The sequence below is a fragment of the Colletes gigas genome, unplaced genomic scaffold (assembly GCF_013123115.1).
Source record: "Colletes gigas isolate AHSC1104 unplaced genomic scaffold, ASM1312311v1 Colletes_gigas_Sc00007, whole genome shotgun sequence".
Lineage (NCBI taxonomy): Eukaryota > Metazoa > Arthropoda > Insecta > Hymenoptera > Colletidae > Colletes > Colletes gigas.
The window spans coordinates 10,103,904-10,125,190 of NW_025106636.1; the positions used below are offsets into that span (position 1 = coordinate 10,103,904).

The 21,287-nt window shown below is 42.0% G+C and overlaps 2 protein-coding genes across 8 annotated transcripts in view; one reads left to right on the forward strand and one right to left on the reverse strand.

Moving 5' to 3' along the window:
- The first annotated feature begins 324 nt into the window (after positions 1 to 324).
- On the forward strand, positions 325 to 1,256 carry LOC122396137 (DNA-directed RNA polymerase I subunit RPA12). The gene is made up of 3 exons (XM_043394282.1): positions 325 to 549; positions 635 to 851; positions 938 to 1,256. The coding sequence occupies exons 1-3, from the start codon at positions 417 to 419 to the stop codon at positions 960 to 962; spliced, it is 375 nt and encodes a 124-aa protein (XP_043250217.1). The 5' UTR covers positions 325 to 416; the 3' UTR covers positions 963 to 1,256.
- A 141-nt stretch (positions 1,257 to 1,397) lies between these two features.
- The window catches only part of LOC122396135 (venom dipeptidyl peptidase 4-like), a 203,844-nt gene continuing 183,954 nt past the window's right edge, over positions 1,398 to 21,287 (reverse strand). For all 7 annotated transcript variants that reach the window (XM_043394280.1, XM_043394279.1, XM_043394276.1 and 4 more), the window contains 5 exons: positions 19,112 to 19,299; positions 16,762 to 16,956; positions 6,821 to 6,981; positions 4,093 to 4,298; positions 1,398 to 3,023 (listed from right to left, as the gene is read on the reverse strand). In XM_043394280.1, the coding sequence (XP_043250215.1) occupies positions 2,928 to 3,023; positions 4,093 to 4,298; positions 6,821 to 6,981; positions 16,762 to 16,956; positions 19,112 to 19,299 (846 nt within the window). In that variant the 3' untranslated portion in view covers positions 1,398 to 2,927. The remainder of the gene's footprint in view (positions 3,024 to 4,092; positions 4,299 to 6,820; positions 6,982 to 16,761; positions 16,957 to 19,111; positions 19,300 to 21,287) is intronic.

Genomic DNA, 21,287 nt, shown 5'->3' on the forward strand with positions numbered 1-21,287 from the left:
AAGAGGAATACAAAATGGCCAACTGCTTAGTGAGTTTTATAGTGTAATACTTGTAACTCGGAGTAGGGACTTTTTGTGCTTTGTCCAGGATTAAAATGGCAAGGCAGTAAGACCCAAGTAAGTCTAGATTCGATTAGTTAAATGTTAATTTCGTCATTATTAAGTTTGAATGTTGTTAATTTAAACATGTTATATGCAAAACTTTATTCTTATACTATTATTAATCAAAATTCATCCAGAAACTTAAAGCATATCTCGTAGGGAGACGGTTGCATGATGTTATACTAGGTGTCCAATTTTGTATTTCATTGTTCCATGGTCGTAGAGGTTTGTTTCATTTCAATCACACGTGGGCTTCAATTTTTGATCGCGTTATTCTGTCAGGAACGTTACGCTGCGTTTGTTCCGAATTCTGAATGGAGCGGAACAATGATACTTCATTTATAAGTACACCGGGCTTTTGCTCCGATTGTGGGTCAATTTTGCCGCTCTTGGGTAACTCAGGAGACGTTAAATGTTACGCTTGCAAACGAACTTGGGGTCCCGAAGGTATCCGTAATATTTTTACCATTGCAACGCATGTTAACCATTCTTTTATGCTGGGTTTCGATGCTACGTATGATTTTATCTTTAGCTTTCGGGGACATGGCTATGTCATACACCATTAATTTTAACGACAAAAATGTTTACGGGTCTTCGAAACAACAGGACGATAACAAAGACGACGCAGAAGGTCCGATAGTGGAACGAAAATGTCCACAGTGTCAAAATGATAAAATGTCATACGCTACCTTGCAGTTGAGATCTGCTGATGAAGGACAGACTGTGTTTTATACATGCACAAAGTGCAAGTATGTTCTGCCTAGTGAGAATAAAATACATGCACAGATTATGGCAATAGCAGTAGATTATATATAAACATTTAATATTTTTTCAGATACAAAGAGACAGAGAACTCTTAACATAAATTTACATCATACATTCGAATATATAAGGGTACTAACAATGTTGTTCAATTGATCGTTCCAGGACAATTATTGAAACATGAACACTCTCTGTTAATAAAACATAGAGCTTTATTCATGATACACTCAACAAATATCAATGAAGGGACAATTAATAATTTCATAATACCGCTGGATTATCATTATATTTTTGTTCTAGTTACTTGTTGGGTACTTTTAATTATGTATTCTTAATTGTATATACTCGATTAAATATTTTGTACAATATGTTGGAATGAAAGTTAACAATTAGATTAAGAAATGTCTGTTGATTCATTATTGAAACCATTACAGTGGTCCTTTCATTATAAAATCGTCGTATTTAAAGAGTTTGTTAGTACATCGTTTATGCTACAGATAGACTTAAATGTTACTAGTAGTCGCGGTATCATATATTAGTAAAGAGAAATAGATGCGCTATATTACGTCCAGGAATTTTTAACGAACAGTCCATTAACTTAATTATATACACAACGAGAAAAGTCTTAAACTATGATAGTTGAAGGCTCCGTTATCCTAATGTTAATAAATCAACAAGAAAGAATTTGTTTTTATATTTAAACAATGCTCTTCAACGATTATATTAGTTTACACAATCTATCGTTATGCAATTATACTCATAACCTAAAAACAACATGGCTGGCGCTTGCAGCTTGTATTGCGTGAACGATAATAAAATAATAAAAGCTCTGTTAACGATTGCATTAACTATTAATAAGAACGTACGAATTGTGCACCGTCACCCTCAGTGTCTAAACTAAATAAAAAACATTAAATATCATCAACGATATCCTCTCACATATTTCTTTGGCTTTCTTTCAGAAAGGTTATCCGAGCTGTGTAATTTCTTATAAACATCCCTCAGAGTTACTATTAACCATTTGCTTCGCATCCAAATCTCACTTGCCTCGCATAATTGTAAAACAACGCTTGAAACGTAAGAGGAACATGTTTTATGATTCGTTATATAAAAAACCGATCTCCATTATCGTCACCACGTGTGGCACAACATTCAATAATGTTTCTCCTTTAACAACAAAGTATTCGACAACATTCATTTATTTGGAAGTTGTAAACTATCCATTGAATTCGTTCAACTTTGCGCGCCTTTAATTTCTGTGAAAGTTACTCGTACGGGGGTTTCCATAAGACGCAGTGTTTCTCCGTCATTGTTACTTTATTATATATAGAGATTTATGTTGGATCCGTTAGGCCTTCGATGAACAGGCGAACTGATCATCTCGAAAAAATATATTAAAAAAATTCTACAGACCAGTCCGGTACTTCTCAACAACTTCTAAGTATATTCGACTCAAACAATTCGCGAATGCTAAGCCTCTCTTCTTCTATCTTCTCCTCATGAGTCAAGAGGCAGATATAGTGTTTTTCTAAGTTAATATTGTGGTAGGGATGGTTGGTCAATGATCTTGAGATAACAGAGTGCGTAAAAAAATTACCAGTAAAATTTTAGGTACCAACGTCTGCTAGGAACATGTGAAACGAATGAACACAATTTAAACGTTGGCAGTCTTATGCGACGTTTGGTTTTTGACACTTTTTTTTTGTACACTTGCCGTTTTAAAGACCGGCTAAAATATTATAGCAATACAATTAGACCTACCAGTCATATCAGCAGAAAATAATTCCGGTCAACTTTCGACCCTCGGATCCTGGGGAACTTTTTCTCCGAATAAGGTACTTCCCCTACTTGTCAGGAAGCACAAAGAGGTGAGTGGGTGGTGATCAGCGCTCGAGATTGTTCGAGTCGAGCGTACCTATTTAATTTCTCTCTCGATTATATACACTAACGCTTCATATTACATATTGTACATCGAGTATGTACAAATGACAAGGTATTTACAGGTGGAATGTGAGGCAGGTGACGGGAAGGTTCTAGATTGTCGGTTCAAATCGACGCTGCGATCATGAGGCTTCGTAGCACTCGTCCAAAAAGTTCTCCAATGAGTGATAGAGATGAGAACTCGATTGAGCAATTCCGTGATCCTCGTCCGTATACGTCTGCGCAGAAAATGACAATCTTCAACTACTAGTAACAATAAAGGTGTACACGCATGGGGGCCCCGAAGCAAAATATAACTAGGGAAGCAAAATAAACAGTATTTTTAAATACAGAGTACACTGTCGTTGATCATGTTTAGGCTAATTATTCCTTCTTACGAACAGAAAATTCATAAAGGCAATTATTGGTCAGAGTACAGAGCTGCCCCCTTAGGTCAAACGTGTAACAGGGAGCTACATTATCAATAGGTCACCTGGCGGCAAAATTTGAAATAGGAAACACATTGAAACTCAACTCGCTAATTCATCAACTCATTGCTAATAAATTAATTCATCGATAAATAAGCACACCAATTTAGCAAACTATTACTTTATCAAATCACCCATTCATCAAACTACAAGTTTACCAATTCATCAGTCCGTTCATTCGTTAATTTATCGATCGATCGATTCACCAACTCGTTAATCCGCCAATGTCTCGAATCGTTGAGATTTATTTAACGACGACGCGTCCTTTATGTTCGCTAAAAAATTAGAGACATAGTTAGCGCGTGCAACGAAACAATGAAGTCTCGGAGAAAGAGGTAGACGCTTTGTCGAAAAGAAAACAGAAAACTCGCGGCGAACGATTGCAGCGGAAATATGCCCGGTCTCGCCCGAGGCTGCGATTATTATTTAAATGAAAAGCCTCCGCGCGAAAGTTGAATGCGCGGCGGAATTTGTTTACGAGTACGCAGTTTCCTGCCGGCTCTGTAGATTTTAATCGTCAATGTAAAACATTTCGAAACGCCAAGGAAGCACGTAAGCGAACGCAAACGGGAATAATTTCGCGGCTTTTCCAGCACGACCCTTTAAATCGTTTACTCTTTCAAATTATTTTCTGTCAAGCAAACAATTCTTTCACTATTTTTATATTCGGGACATCTTTAGAGGATGCTTCTTTTGCAACGTATTAGCTTGGTCAAGTTTCTATATTATTTATTGTTTCAATAGAAATTTAGCTAACTCTGCACGTTCTAAAGGCCCCGCTGCGTGAAATAAATAAATGCTTGCAGGGTTAATAAAGTACCTGTTGTCGGAACAATATATCCTTCTGCTCGAGAACCTTGGCAAGTAACAGAGATTGTTGATAGTGCACGTTATCGTCCAGAGTTCCATGGATCAAGTAGTACATCTTCGTTTTAATATTGTCTACTTTGTTGAGGAGCTGGCTTTCCTCGTAGCCGTGAACATTGACCTTCGGCAAACCCATGAACCTCTCCGTGTAAATTGAATCTGCAAATTACGGCAATTGTAAGGTTATTCTACGCGGACAACTTTTTTCACTAGACCTCCATTTTTCGTTTTTACTGTTCTTTTCAAGTTCGTAACACTTCCAAATGTTTATTCTCTGGTCGCCATTTTCCTCGTTTCTTTTCAACTGTCGCGCTGTTTCATTATTCTTAGTGTCCTAAATTTCTTTATTTCCGAATTTTATCCCCTCAAATCACCCTAGTTCTAGTTTCCACACTATCCTTTCTCAATTACACGGTCCCAACTTCTTGTTTTTTAATTTTTCAGTAGCTCAAGCATACATTTCTCAATTCCACTCGCCTCTATTTTTATGTGCCACTAAATAACAGGACTACTGTCTCATCAGAAATGTTACCACCACACTAACTCCATCCCCTATCGAAAAGTTTTCTTCTCAACGTTGTTATTCCCCTCGTTAATTCATTTTACTGCTAGCTGCAATTAGTTCGATCGTTATATCCTGTTACCTTACTCTTCAATTCCCTCAATTCGAAATTTGTCAGTACATCTAGTTAATTAATTTCTCAGTTTCTCCCACTACGATCGTATTCACTTTATTTTCTAATATCTCGAGTTAACTAATTCCCCGAATCTGCACACCTCCATTCTAACACACCACTCGACAGCGGTACTAGACTTGGTCTCACCAGAAATGCGTACCTCGCTATAACTCCGCCCTCAACCGTATTCAAACGGTTACCGGCCACCATCGTTATTTCTCCCGTTAATTCGTCTTACCGGGAATTGCAATTAATCCGATCGTTAAACGCTCGCAAACACGACAATCCCGACCGTTTAACGATGTCTTCGAAAGATTTAATTAAACACCCCCGGCCAGACGGTCATCCGTTTCAGTCGTTCCCAGGCGATCGCCTCGCCAACGAAGGAAACGCAACGAATGAAAAACGCCACGCTTCGCGCGTAATTGTGCACCGTGAATTACACCCAGCGTGCTACTTAATTAATCCGCGGAGGCCTGCGAGGAAATTGCTTCGCGCCTATAATACGTCCGCGTTCGCAGCGAGTGCTGGGGATATTAAGCTTTCCCACCGTTCGGGCGCAACAATGGGAACCTGCGGCGGAGAAAAAGGCTGCGGCGGAAAGGCGATGAAATTTTACCGCGCTCCATGGGTGGGGGGGGGGGCATCCCCGTAACCGGAAGCGCCGCGTCCGGGCCGAACGACGTGAAAAATGACCGAATCATTTCACATCACGTTGCGTACAAACATTTTTAACGAAATGCTTGTGCTCGATGATTTACAACCGACAGATTTAACGCATTTTTCGCGTTACGGACGAAACTAAGCAGGGAAACAATAGCGCGTGGTGTTTGGCCAGCATGGTTGAATCGTCGATTCTATCGTGGTTAAGCACTCGAATAGTCAAGTATCTGACAATTTTGCCCCGAGTCCACTCTGTTGCAATGTTGCGTTGCAAGGTAATTAATTATTAATTTCACTCGGTATAACCGAACTATGTGGCGATTTGAGGGCAGGTTATGAAGCCACCTCGTTGAGCCCCTCGGTTGCATCGTGGTCGAACCAGTGTATATATATTTTATTGTATTTGTATTCTGTTAACGGTGTGGCGAACTCGTTGCAATAAATAGAGTAAGTTCACGAGCGAGTAAAGGAACTAAATTTTGTTGCATCGATATCCACGTAGAAGAAAGTTATAAATAATCTAACGGCGACTTGGGTCGACCCTGTTACAATGTTGCAAGGGGTGAAGTGGAAAAAAAATATCATCCACGATCAATATCTGGGGGATGGAGATGGGACTTGGAGGGTTCTCGACAGAGAAAAGGAAAAAGCTGCGGCGTTAAAAATGTGCATCGACGACGACGACGACGATGGAACGTCTGCATGCTCGACTCGATTCCGAGCGATGACTCCTTATCGGGCAAATAAATCTGATATCTCGATGCGCGAGCACAGTCGATTGCGACCAGCTTCCGGCGATGATTGAATCGGACGAAGTCGAATCGAACCGGCGACGCCTCGTACTCCTTATCGTTTTTCTTCTTCGTTCGATTTGCTTCCGATATTTAAACCGTCTGCGTTGTAAGTCAATGGCTCTCAAACTTTTCAAAACTCCCGCCTCCCCCTTAAGAACTAGGGAATTTACGAAGCGTTCTGTGGCGACTTTAACGAAGTTACTGAATGACAATAAACCATAAACCGTGGGAAACCCATAGACACATCGGCCAATTGTGCAATAATGTAGATGATAATGTGCTGTTATAATGACAAATCTAGATGCTATCGACGCTGATTACGTGACAATGGAGGGTGCATAAACTTGGTATCCCTGATAAGGACCCGAACACAGTGATCGAACGTTCATTTGACTTAAACTATAATCTTTGAGTGGTTTGAGGAGTTTAATAAATTAAAAATATAATTGAATAAACGGGTATCGGCGCCAGCAGTTTTCATGAATAAAAAGACATTTAACTGATATGGTTTCAGCATGAATGAAAATATTGTCCCTTGTATACGTACCGTAAAGAGTCCAATCTGTTACAGGTGCCACGGACATGCCGCACTTGAAGACACCGTGACGATCCTTAGCGAGCGTCATGCCTGTCGCGTAGCCGCCATAACTCCAGCCCCATATCGCTGTCTTGGTACGGTCGATGAACGGGAGTGTCTCTTGTAAATACCTGCAACCAGAGGGAGAATCGTTGACGCGGGAAATTGGTCGTTAATAAAACGGAGCCTCGAGACACGTCGTGATTTCACAGGAGCCATCCTCTGCTCTCGTACCGATCTTTTGCTTTAGTTGCCTAATGGCAGGTTGCGTCGGGGGATCAACAGGCTGATGGATTCGAGAGAGGAACTAGTCGACGAAAAAGTGTAGAGATTCCGAAGGAAATGGGAATTCGATGAACGATAACAGTCGGCGAGAGTCTAAATACTGGGTACTTAATCGTTAACAGCTATAATCGTTCTTTAACGAGGAATAATAGTACTGAATATGTCCTCGAGGATCTGAAATTAAAGGCTGAAGTGGCACGAGGATCGAGGCTTATTTAACAGATCCTGCTTGAGATATGAGGACTTTCGAGGATAGAAGAATTACCCTAGATATCGATAAGCCATCGATAATCGATTATAGATCGTAACCCCCTGGTGGCGAAATTTTCAAACGCAAGTGGTGCGTAATATGGCATCGCTAGTAGTAGGACAGTTTTAGATTAGATCTAACAAATAGTATGTTAAACACTTGTCAACCACTGCAGATTGCATTGTCTCTTGCAGAACAAAGTCTTTTGTCTTAAACAAAGGGGCTTAAAAAGTTTTTAGTCACTTTGTGTCTCGTTCTTTATCGAAGCGTAAAGATCGACTGCCTGTTTTATGAGTTTCCCGGGCAGAAGGAGCATCAGATTCGCTGTCACTATATCTCAATGTTCCACGTTGTTCTTTGTGAAATCCATCTTCATCGCACGAAAGCAAAAAGCTCAGGCTCGAATGCATTATGCATCCGGGCGGACGAGCACTTAGGACAGCGAATGACATTTATTTTAGTGGGCGATCCTTTAAGAACAATTTTTATGAGCTCCTCCGCGGTAGGATCACACTGCACTGCCAGCTTTCAAATTTAAGATCTCTCTGTTACCTTCTGGTAAACCGAACTCCGCGTTCACGGCACGTGGCTTGATGGCAATTTAGACATTTTTTTTCCATTCCCACCACCCAAACCTCCATTTCCCGCTGTCGTGCTTTCTCGATGCCAGGAACATATAAATGTGGCTTTCCGTGGAAACAAGCTTCTAACCGTGACGTCGCGTGAATACGTCTTCTGTGTATGTCTCTCAGACGTTTTGAGATTATTCCAAGAATAATGGGCAATCAATATGTACAGTTTCTTGGAATAAATCGGATAGGATTCTAATCTAGGGATTATATGGTAAATGTTAAAGCCATAGTTGTGATTCTAAGTTCTGGGCAAGCTTGGGGTGGGCATACGTTTGGACTAAGTCGATTGTAGGTTAAACTAGGATTAGTCTCTTCCTTGCATAGGTTAAACAGAGTTTATATTAGGGTGAATCTGAGTTTTAGCATAAATCGATTGATTGCAATTCCTATCCCTTTGTAGGGAGACTATAAGATGGCAGCAACAATTATTTTTCCCCTGGGTCTTGTAGGGTCCTGCAAGCCTTTGGTGATTCCCAGAGTCCCCTAGATGGCGCAGAGGTAGACCCACGTGGTTTTTAGTTGGTAACAGTTCGACACTAGGGGTAACACCCATCCTTTATAGAGAAAGTAGCCTTTCAATGATCAGATCTCATGGAGACTAATTGTACTACTGTAGTCTGGGCCTTCCATCAGTTAGAATTAGGTCACGTCTGTATTTCATCATGAATTATTTCACTGTAACGTCTACTCCTATTTGGGAAGCCTGGTACTTGGCTAGTCGAATTTTGGTAGTGATCCAACTAGGCTTAATTTGTATCTGGCATAAGTACCAGGCCAGACAGACGTTAAACAATGGCAGGTCTGAATTTTAGTGTAGGCATCTAAGACTAGTGTCTGGCTGGCCGGATTCTGGTGGAGATTCAACTAGGAACAGTCTGGGCCTTACTTATGTTAGAACTGGATGGATATTAGGAGATCTGGACTAGGATAGGTCTGGGGTTCTAGCCTCTGTCTAACTAGTCTGGCTCAGTCTGGGTCTAGCATGAGATACACCTAGGCCAGGTAGATGTTAAATTATATTATAGGTCTGGGTTTGACTACAGTTATCCAAATTTAATGCCGTAGCCTCAGCTTTCATCCTTGTTAGGTCTGAGTTAGGTTAACAAATTCTGCTTCGGGTTACGTCTATATTTCTATGTGTCTCGTTTGGATAGGACATAGGTTACACCGTCATGGAACCCGGTTTTCTACAAACATCCAAATATCGATTGGAAGGCCAGGACCCCGTGCCAAGTCTTCCGAGAATGCGAAGTGCTGCATCGAGGTATTGTCGCGTGTTTTCATCGCAGTTATTCGAAAATAACAACGTTCTCGTGTTGATCAAAGCAACTATCGCGATAAAATTGAGGAAAACAATGGAACGGGAAAGACGGATACGCAACGATGCTTGTCGAATTCAAAGAGCGGTCAATATAACGGTCAATTCCGCATCGAACGATCGACAATGGCCCGTCGCATCAGCAGGAAACTTTTCCAAACACTCTTCTACGGTGCATTCGATTTCCACCACTCGAGACAATACGTGATTTCCGATCGGAAAGGGTAAAAGAGCTCACACTCCTTTCTTCCAATCTTTTCCAGCTATTGTCTCCCGTATCTCGCGTGTTCAATAATAATGGTTCCACGGGGAACCGTGGCGGCGACCACGCGGTTGCCCATAGAAATAGTAGCGGCCCTCTCAACCGTGTTCCTTTTTTACCCAAAATTTATTTAGCTCGTAAATCGACCAGCCCGCCCGTTGAATTCTATTCCTCCAACAACGACCCTGTTTCCGCACGAGCAACGATCTTCAGATAGAATTTCATTTTTCGATGGCCGAGATGCGGCTGTTCGCGTTGCATTGTCTTCGATTGGATCCTTTAACGGATTACGGCTGGCAACTTGCGGCTTTTTAAATAAATTAGGTTCGCTTTTCAACCAAACCAAATTATTTATATTACATTTCCATTATGTTATGTTACATTACGCGCTGTGGGAAATGAGAGCAAACAATGGTTTGAATTTGGTGCGCTTCCCTAATCATGTACGATGTAGTTCCCTATTAAAAGTTGGTAGTACTATTGTTCGGAAATCCAATATATGAATCGATGTTGTTCGTTCGTTTCCCTAGATAATACATCCATTATTATCGAGCTCATCTTAAACCTTGTATTATTAAAATATTAATACCTACAATTACCTAAATGTTTAAGTTGATATACAGATATATTTTCCAAAGGAAATCGAAGGTCCTCTAAACAAAATTATATCTCCGGGCACATAAATTTAATCGCGTGCCGTTGAAATTAAACACCACGCCGTGAATGTTAACTGTAATTGTCTGTTTTTTATTTTTTTATTTTTAATTATGGCTCGCCACGGCTCAGAGTGCTCCCGCGATATGCGACACCACGCGGCGAACACGATAAATTGAAATCCGAGGCTCTCGAAAATAATCGAGTCGTTATTTTGTTTCAACGAACGCGTCCACTCTATCTCCCGCAGCATGGTGAGCTTTTTTTACGATTTCATTACGCAAATTAACGGAAAACGTATCGTTTCATATCAGATTAATTATGTAATTGCATGGTGCAGCTTCAAACCAAACCTCTATGTAATTTGTTCACATTGAATTCGACATTTCTTCTCCATCCTTAGAATTTTTTTTATCTTTCGTCCTCTTAGAGATAACTAATTGTTTTATTAGGGACACCACAACGTTTGCTGGGTCGGTTGTTTTCGCCACCACTTGCTGGTTCTCTGTTTAATTAACTTCGACCTCACGTTGTTGGTGTCCAGGGTGGGTTTAGATCAAAGGAATGGCAAGCACGATAATATAGATAACAGGAAAATTGCATCACGGTAACGCGTTTCAATTTAACAATAATAAATTTAATGTGTATTTAATAAATGTACCAATACGATACATTCGATCGATATGGACGTGTCATATATTTATTTTTGGAAAGAAAAATATGTTATTATTTTCATATTATTACTGCCGTTAACAGTACAATGTTCGTTTCACACATCGTCCGTTCATATTTATAATACAACTGCGTTGGGTAAAAACGTTTTCTGTAATTGAATTCATTTTTCTCTAAAGATACTAGTCTTGAACAGGACTCGAACACGATAGATGGAACCATTGAAATTTAGAAATTTTTAAATTCTTTTCTCGTTGCTAGCCGTAATTCTTTAACCTATTTCCGTTGCCGCCTATCGTTCATTTCTCGCTCTTCATCCTCCTTCATCGATTATCGTTTTGGTTCCGCTGTTCTCAATCTCCATTACCTCTTCAAGCACCCCTTTAACTCAGTATCCTCCGGTTCTTTTTGTAACGCGCACCACTCGTTCTTCACCCTCCATTTTGTTTTCATGTTTCATATCTTGCTTTGTAGTTCTTTGCTCGTTGCTTTGAATTCTTCGACCTTCGTTTCTTTTCCACCCTCTGCTCATTAACCGGTACTCTTTTTATTCTCCACTTCGTTTCGCTTCTTACCCTTCCACTCTTTTTACATAACACTTATTGTTCACTTTTTCCTCGCTTTTTACCCTTGTCACGATGTTCTTTGTTTCACGGTCTACTTGCGGTAGGCACTCCGTTCTGACGGCTTGCGCTTACAACTGTTCGACTATTTATTGGGTTCAGTCGTGACTACGCGATGCAATACATCGCAAGTGACCCACAGTAAGTTTAAAGTGCCCCACTATAAGTTTGAAGTGACCCACTATAAGTTTGAAGTAGCCCACGGTGAGTTTTAAGCAGACCACGATAAAGTTTCGAACAATTCACGGCAAGTAGAGGCTACTAAACTAAATTCAACGTAAATAAATAGAAGTACATTAATGTTTTTGTCGCGTACTAGTTTTGCAAATGTTTTCCAAAGGCTATAGAGCCCACGCAAGAGGAAACAGGAATTATTTGTTCCTCGATTCAATGGATATGGTTCAATGCGTATGGTTCAATGGATATTCAGCTTGGATGCGTTTAACACTCGTTGAAAAAATAACAAAAATTATTTTCAGTTTTGTATGTGTCGGGGAAACATTGTTCGTGTCCTGATGACGACGCTACATTCATCTCTGCAGGCTCATATCACCACTAAATGGATCGCGGGGCCCGCCCCACCATTCCGTGAAAAAGAATTTATCTTTCGGCCAGGGTGTCGGTTATTCACCGATGAAGCGATCGCAGGGGACGAGACAGCAACATTGCTGGCTCGATGACGGAAAAAAGTTCGGCAAAAAAGTGGCGAAAAAACCAGCGGCGAGTGTACAAACCCAAGGGATGAACAAGAGGGAGGTAGGGAGAGAGCACGTTAACGCGAGTGGGCCGAGATACCAGCGTGGCTAATTCAATGAACGTTCGAAAATTTTTAATGGAAGCAAGCACTGGCGATTCTTCGACGAATAAACATTTACCAAGCAATATTAATTTGGTTAAAAACATTCTCACGAAGAATGAGGATGAATAATCGTGTGGATCCCTAAATTGTGGTCTCCAAATGTTAAGGTTGGATCTGTTAAGGCTAGAACGGTAAAGGTACCAAAGCCTAACCCAGTGTTTCACGAAGTGGGGGTCTTAACGCTTACAGAGTGCATAGGAAAACTTGGAAATGTATTTAAAACTCATCGCAATTCCGAAACGTTCGGGAATCACTGGTCTACGACGATGGGAAAAGTATATTTCCAAAGCCGAGCTTTCGCCGCAAGCGCTACCGGAGCGTTCCACCAAGAATCGAACGATTTATCTTATTTGTGCTAGCATCAATCGGAAAACCGGAGCTCTTTCCTCCGACGAATACGAAAACGATTCACTGGGCGGGATCGGTGCCGCTCGCGAGGACATCATTCCCATCGCTGGACCGAGAGATTGATAGCGATCGGGGGATGAGAGGAGCAAAAAGGTGGGGAAACGGGAGAAACAACGAGGATGCGGGTGGAGGACGAAACTGGCGAGGCTGGAGGGCGCGGGAACGGTAGGGGTTAAAAAGTGAACGAGAAAAAGGGAGAATGACAACACGGGGAGAGCAAAAGGACTGGGAAGAGACAGAGGAAAATCAGGGAGAAAGAGTGGCGAGCACGGAGAAACGAGGGAGAGAAATGGGTGAGAAACGGTGACAGGGACGCAGGCCCGACAACACCCCGCGCAATAGGGCAAAGGTTAAAGAGAGTTGGCCGATTCCGCAATCGCTTGGCTGGCTTCCAATTTCACGACTCGGTTTTTACGGGCCGGACGCGGTGCGACGCGCCAGCAAAACATTGCAACGTGGATACAGGGACGGGCAGCGCCACCGACGCCCGGACGGGATGCTGGGGCTCGCTGCGAGAGGAGGAAATGTCGGTTAAAATAGACCGCCTTCGTTCGCGTCGTTCCATCCGACGCGCCGTTTCGCCCCCGATGCTGCGTGAAGATACCCGAACGGAATCGATTGCTCGCGGAAGATAAGCGCTCGTCAGAGTGTCGGCGCGATAAAGGACCGCTTTTCGTAATCCGAGTCGCCCGTTCCCCTACCCATCCTAGTTTCTTGGTCTCGCTGTTCTTGTTCCTCTTTGCTCTTTGGTTATCGGAACCTTCCATTAAACGCGAAATGCCAAGGATCGACGCGTGCGTTTCCTTCATGTACGTTCGGCAATCCTGTTTGAAATCGAAGCGTTCCGTGAAATTCGATGCTCAGATTGCGTTTGCAAAGCGCAGTTTGCTTCATGTTTCGAGTTATTCCCGATAGCAGACTGTTCAAACTGGCAATAAAAATCGTAGAAATTATCCGGGAACAACTATCGGATCTTGTTACGCGCCAGGCAATGCTTTTGGCGATTCCAAATCACTTGGACAACTTGACTTAAGGGTCCAATATCTTAACATTTGTAGGACAGTTGCCCACCTCGATCTAGAACTAACTGTGGTGACTTTGCTACGGAAAGTTGAAACCAAAATAGAAGGAGGAATGATCCTGAGCCTGCTAGTGAACTCATCAGTAAAGCAACCTGCCTTAAACGCTGGGACATTCTATGGTCGGTCGAGAATTTGCGAGAGAGGCGAAGGTTGGGTGTCCCTGTGTTGGCGAGTGCTGCAGGCGTCGCGGCGCGAGATAGCAGATAGAAAGCGGATAATCTGATAATATATGATGATCTTGGAACAATGGCTAAGATGGAAGAAGACACTCTCGCTTTTAAGAGCACAATTTCCGTCACGCTACGGAAAGTTGATCCCAAATAAACTTGTCGTCGTTTCAATGCTCGCGTATACTCCCAGAGGACCAAGAATCTGACACGCTAAGCTTCGTGTCGATTACTTATCCCGTTTCAGACGTCCCGTCGACGGGACCAGGAGAAAATACGAGCCGACAAGGCGATGGCGACCCGTCCAGGGATCAGTCTATAAATTTAGACAGGGCAGAAGGTAATTCTAGCCCCGGTCCCCCAAGCCGATAACCGGGAAAAGAAGTTCATTTAAAGGGGCCGCGTATTCGTCCGGCGGGCGGAACAAGGGTTGGACGTTCCGAGTTTGTTAGCCGGATTAGTGGATTACCGCGTCGTCCGCCAGATAAGTCAGCCTCCGGTCGTGGGTGCCACGACGTCGGAAAGGCTCTCCCTATAATTAGATTTCCTGTAAAGTTGTTCGGGGAATTTCAAGAAACGCGGTCCGTGCCGCGACTTCGGGAGCCAAGTCGCGAATGTCCTCGAGTTTTACCTGCTGGCCGGAGAACAAGGGTTCTCGGTCGATGGGAACAAGCAGAGAAGAAAAAGGAAACAGGGACATTTGAATTTCGAGGCTCGACAATGTGGGAAACGGGACGAAAAATGGGGCTGTCGTTTCTGCGTCGTTAATTTTACACGCGTCGTGGTTTCGTTTCACGCGGAAATGCTTCAAAAGGGTTTCGGCTCTTTTGTCCAGCAATTGTTAACCATTGGAGTTCTCGTACAGAGTGCTGCAAATGATGAGTTTAGGGTAGGAAGAGATCTATGGACACTTGGGAGATATCATCTAGGATCGGTCCAAGTCCTAGATGGGATTTAGGGAGTCTGGATTACGAGGATAATACTACTTCAAGTTGGTGGATTCGTTTGGAATTATTACTATCAGTTGTAACTGAGCTGAAAACAGATTTAGGAGTCTCCCACGGGTCATGCTTAGAACACCGTTTGTCGGGGATGATAGTTTGCAGCATGCTTGATTTTGAACCTTGCATATAAGCGCATAAACGGATTGAAGGCGAGTCCTGGGGTCAGGAAGCAATAGCCTGATAGATACGAGATCGGATAGGTTGGTCCTGGGGTCCAAATTTCCAACCGATATTTCAACTACGACACTCGGACACTTCCATTTAGAGATTCAGCGATCCGCATACAAGTCATTTAACAGTTGCACACTACTTAACCGCTTCAACTCGAGTAGTCTAAACAATCCCCGTTTCGAAATACCCAAGTCCCGTTCCTTATCGTAGAGATCTCCCGTTACGAATCACCAAAGTTTCGTTGCTAACCCGCTCTCCCTATCGCGGACGATTTAACCTATTTTTCTCCCGCTGGAAGACCCCCCATTCTGGAGAATTCGCCTATTTGTCTGCTCTCAGGGCTTCAGGTTCTTGTGTCCCGTCTAATTGGAAGCTATTTTCTAATCATTCTACGTGAATTTGTCCGAAAGCAGCGTCGCATTAGCTCGGCCGCACTCGCTGTGTCCTCTGCCGGCAACGATCGAACGAGTCAAATAAAAGTTCGAATAAAAAAAAAAAAAGGGAGAAACGAGTTACTGGAACGTCATAAATTTGAGTTATCTCGACGTCAGCCGAAATGTCGGTTCGGTTTGTTGCGGATCGCGAAAGGCGGCAGCCATAAATATAAATCGGCCGCGATGTCGGATCTTTTGTTGACGTATGAGCATTAAAAATTCATAGAATAACAAGGGTCGTCGCGTCTTTTTGCATTTGAAACGGGGCTAGAGCGACATTCGACAAATTGCACGAGGGCGATTTTACATGTAAATAGGCAGAAGGAAGGAATTAGGACTGCCATCGCGAGACTATAAAATTCTGATCGATCTGCATTTTAATCGCTGAATCATCGGAATTGGGTCACCATTTTCCACTGAAAAACAAAATGGCTGGACGAGCATTCGATTAGATAAATTATTGTAGCGTAGAACGAGGCATACGAGATCAGTGAAATTGGACAAAATTTTATTTGAATAATAAATGACCAATCAGGTCAACGTGTAGCAGTACCCGAGCAGTTCAATTTTGATTTGTTCATTCCGAAATTTGCATTTTTATTTGACGATTGATCATATCCATACTTCTAGTTAAGAAAGAAATTAATCTTTTTGAGATTGGTACTCCTTAAAACCCTAGAACTTCGTTCAATATCACCAATACTTTTGAGGTTATGGTCTCGCCCCGTTGTAAGCGCTTTGCCCCGATGTTTCTCGACCACGAATCGAAACTCGATCGTAGCTTGCGACGAAAATAATATAAATGGCAAACCTGGACCGGGTCTTACGAAGTTAGAACTTGTTTGCATCTTGTCGCCCGGCGAATAACAAAGTTACAACCCGTGCTCAACGATCAAAATACTCGGGCAGTGAACTTATAGCGCGAGGGACATACTAAATTGGGACGAAATTTGCATCCTGGGGCACACAGAACGATACAATTACAATTCTACCCGTACTTGAGGCAAACGAAAGAACGAAACAATTGCACTGACCGTAACGGGATATGCAAAACCAACGAAAGTTTCTTTCGTTTTGCTCGAAACCTCACCTGGTTACGTTAATCTGATCGGCGATTTCGACGGTTCCCAATTTACGATAGCCAGCGAACAGCATAGCGTTGTCCATTAAACCGGAACCTCTACCGTCGATGGTCGCGTAGATGATGCTCTTGTTCGTCACCAAATACGTGCCCCAATCGACTCTGAACTTCTCCGTGACCTGGTAGGAGTCAGGACCACCGTAACTGCAACAAGAAAGAAGGAATCCGTCAAAATTAAGGGACTCATGACACTTATAGATAGTTATTATTCTTTTTATATAGGTATTTTGTTTCTGGAAGAATCAGAATCAGGCGAATTTAGCGTGATGTACTTTGTAAACGTCCCCAAAGGTCTCCGCCATCTTTGAGAAGAAGCAAATCGCGCCACTTGATTGTAATATGACTGAAGTACACATTTCGAACTGTAAAGAGGTGAGTTCCCAACTCCTGATTGGTGTCAGAGCTAGGGACTTTTTTTTGTTAAAGTATAGATGCAATGTCACAAAGCCTCCTTAAGGCCTCAAATAGTCACAAATAGTGTTTCAACTGCAATGGAAACCTGAGTTCGCAGTTGCAATTAAAATTGTACTATAGTCGAACATAATGAGTAACCTTTTGAGATTAGAATCTGTCGACGAATAGTCGACCTTACTGAATTTTTGAAATTTAAAGAGAGGAAATAGATAGTAGTAATTGTATTGGAATAACAATTCGAATAATTTGCAAAGCATTAGGGAAAATTCGATTCGTTAATTTTCATTTTCGAAGCGAATTAATCTCGCACGATTTCATAAAAATTCACGAGGCACGTTTACATAGAGGCGAATGAATTTCGCGGCGATATTTCCGGCGTTTCGCGACACCCTTTAATAGAATAGAAGGTCGCAAAAAGTTTTTGATAAATGATATGCTGCGCCTGACGCGCGACGCCGCCGTTCTTCGTTTTTCTCCAGGGAATAATTCGTATCCGTTCCCGAAGACATTAAAGCGTATTCATACGGTTGTGTCTGTGTTTGCATATGAAAAATAACGCCTAACGAAACAAAGGCCGCCCGCAGAGAGATCGGGCTCAATTAAATCGTTCATCGTTCCTAAACAGTTCTTTATTCGTGGTACCGGCGAGAATTTCGTACAAATGCAATGGATATTATAAATTAGCAACCAGCAGCTATGATTATATTGTACAATTTTTGTATAAACTACAGTCTGTATAAAAATTTTTTTCTAACTTTAATTATCGATTTATCGTCGAGAACATTAAAGTGTTATCAGATCCATAATAAAAATAATTCTCTGGGCGGTCGAGGAAAGGGTGTAAAAGAGAATTTGAAAGACGAATCAATCTTCGTACGGTGTGCCGACAGGAGCGTATAAATATTTATAATTTGTTATAAATAGAAGAACGTTTTACGATCCATTGTGTACATTGACGGAAGTAACGGAGGGCTGAAATGAGGAATCGTGCAAGTCATTAGACTCGAAGGCGGCGGTTCCGTTTTTGTTGTCGGTGTCTGACAAGTGACGATCGTTCATTTGCATTGCAATCGTTTAAATTATGATTCGTGACCGCTCGAATAAATTTCCATCGCTTCAATATTTTCCGCGACGACGAGAGATAAATTTTACACGATTATTATAACGCGACTGTTGCAATAACGTCTTTTGCGATATTTACATGAATATAGCAACAGTGCCGAGTGTATAAAATAATAATCGAAAAACTACGTTGCAAGATACGCCGGTATATGTAAATAAACTTCCATTTAATTACTCATTAATCACACGATACGACTATAATGCGAGATTAATTACAAACAATGAATAATTTATATACCGCGGAACGGTAGTTAATAACTTCGCTGTATTTGGGATTAATTATCCGATGTTATTAATCACCCGAAACGAGCGAGATTTCCAATTAAAAGTTCACGCTGACGCCGCTGTACAGTGTCTTCGTGGCCACTTAACGACAAAAATTAAACTTCCGCGTGTTAACTTTCGATATTGAACGAAAATCGTATGCAAACAATATTAATAAGCTTCTCTCGCGCGCGACATAAATTTTGTAATAATTGTGGATTATCGTTCTCGTCGAGCAATCGATACTGGCGAACAAGAAACTTGGGTAACATTATTATAGAACTTCGGTATTAATTTACGATCAAATTTACTGGCAAAAACTTCTCGACAAACATTTTGAGACGTCGCGCCGCATTTCAAAGTCAAGGACGCCACAATTGGTACATACATTGGTTCTCTCTTTGCAACTCAAAACATCGAGAAACGCAAAAATCCATTAGGGGAGGGGTCAAATTTAGAGTGATAATAATAACCACACTTTCTTATATTGAGTACTCACACGAAAATCAGCATTGGATACTTCGTGGCCCCGGTCAAATCAGCGTTGGGTGGAATCAGTAGTCTAACTCGAGCTTTGAACCCACCAGGTATCGGTACATTGTAACGATGTACCACTGGCTGCAATTTCTCCGCGATAATCTCCGAGACTGCTTCGTTGCTTTCCCACGTGACCAATTTCGAAGATTCCTAGAACAAAATAAGAAAGACACATTATATACACCCATGAAATTTCGCGAAACAGAAATGAAATTTTCCGTAAGGAATTTTTTTCTCGAAAGTAGGTAGCATTTCGAGGGTATGTCTATTGACTAAAAATGATTGTAATTGACCTCTGCAACTAAAAATAATTTTGTTCGAATGATTTGAGATTTTTTTTTAGACCGAAAAATTTCAGCACCTGTTGACGATTTTGTATAAAAATTCGTTTTTGATGTTTAATAAATTTATTTAACGCTCTACGGATATGTTGTTTAAGAACTTCTGCCTTTTAAATACTGAATACTTCAGTAAAAGCTCGGTACCGTAACGAATTTGTATCTAAACAGTGGAAAAAGTCGCTTCAAACGTCCAATCGATACTCGAAAGCTTCTTTTCTCCCTCCCGTGGGATCTCTGCGACTTCCAACCCTTAATTTAGCCCCATTTCACTATTTCTCCCAATGAGTGTCCGACCAAGTCATCCTCAAGGGGATAATCAAGCGGGCGATTAATCAATATTTTAGGATTTCTTTTTGCACAAACTCCATCGTTTCATTATCCCGGCGTGTCTGTTTTGTTTAAAAATGGCAAATCAAAGGGCGAAAGTCTTTTCAAAGCGCTGTACAATGCGAGTCACACAACTGGGATAAATCCCAACTTAACCCCGATTGGAGATAGCAACAAATCCTGCAGGACAAAGTTGTACGTCGACCCAAATACAAACAAAAATCAATTTTTCTATTTCGATTGAAATTGTTCAATATTTTCTAAGTCATGGCAATCAAATACGAATAAAATTACACAGAAAACAGTCAGCAATTGTGCAAGTATAAATAATAATTTACAGACTATAGTCTTCATCTATTTCTATCGATCAGATATACCACATACATGTATATATCCCAGTCGCGTAAGCCCGTCTTATTCTCCCCCTTTTCTTTATCGTTTCAAGCCTCGAAGTTCTATCCTGACAAAGAGTAACAAGATTGAACAGAACCATCGCGGGTTTTCTCACTGTCAATAAAATTTATCCGAGTGTCGATAGCTTCGAGCGACAGAAATAGTCGAAAACGACTATACCCCGTATCGTACGGCGTATAGTCGCGAGTCTTTTCAAATCAGCGATACGCGTTTCCCCGTCCTCGATTTCGCCGCGACTCGCGTGAAGGATGACACAACCTCCCCTTTTCTTTCTGACGCGCGATCGAAGGCTTCGCGCACTGGTCGCGCGATCTCAGAAACAGATGGCCCAAGTTTTAAGCCACAATGCATCAACGTCGAACACGTAGCGGCGCGTTTTCTTACCGAACGGCGAGACACCCTTGAGTTTAATGTATTATTCCGTGCGTTTAATCTTCCGCCCAGTCGACGGATTTAGTGAGTCCCCGCGGGGATCCACGTGGCTGCTGGAATTTATAAATCGTCATCGCGAGCGTTAATCCCTCCGAGGATCGACTACGAGATTCGTTCCGGTCTATCGTCCTCACTTCCGGCTCGATTACGCGTCTGCCACGGTAAACCCTGGCTCCGTGGATCCTGATGGGACCCTTAAAATTCTTTCCTTGCGTGCCAGGAATTACCATATTAATAATATGATGGGTTCCGTCATCTGATAAGGTGACGTTTGCAATTGTGCAAGCGGCCCTCGAGGATTCTTGCACCTTACTAGGGTCACCAGCTACTCCTCCAATTGCTATTACCAGCTGCATCACTATTAGGAACCTAATGACTTGCTCCACCACCACACCAGGTGTCTTACATGATCCCTCATGCTGTTGCAGAACTATGCAAGCGTTTTTTCAGGATCCTTACGTCCCTGTAGGAGTCGTAACCTACTCCCCAGGTGGTGTATAGAGATCTACCCCCTTGGTTAGGTACCTACGATCCACTATTAGCGTCGTACGAAGTCACGATACAGTAGTAGTTGTTTCAATCCACCAACAGATCTCCCCAGGTCTTCAAGTTTCGTGGAAATAA

Coding starts and splice junctions, on each gene's coding strand:
- LOC122396137 (XM_043394282.1), top strand. CDS start 417: ATGGAGCGGAACAATGATACTTCATTTATAAGTACACCGGGCTTTTGC. Junction 550..634: donor ACGAACTTGGGGTCCCGAAG/GTATCCGTAATA, acceptor TTTTATCTTTAG/CTTTCGGGGACATGGCTATG. Junction 852..937: donor TATACATGCACAAAGTGCAA/GTATGTTCTGCC, acceptor ATATTTTTTCAG/ATACAAAGAGACAGAGAACT.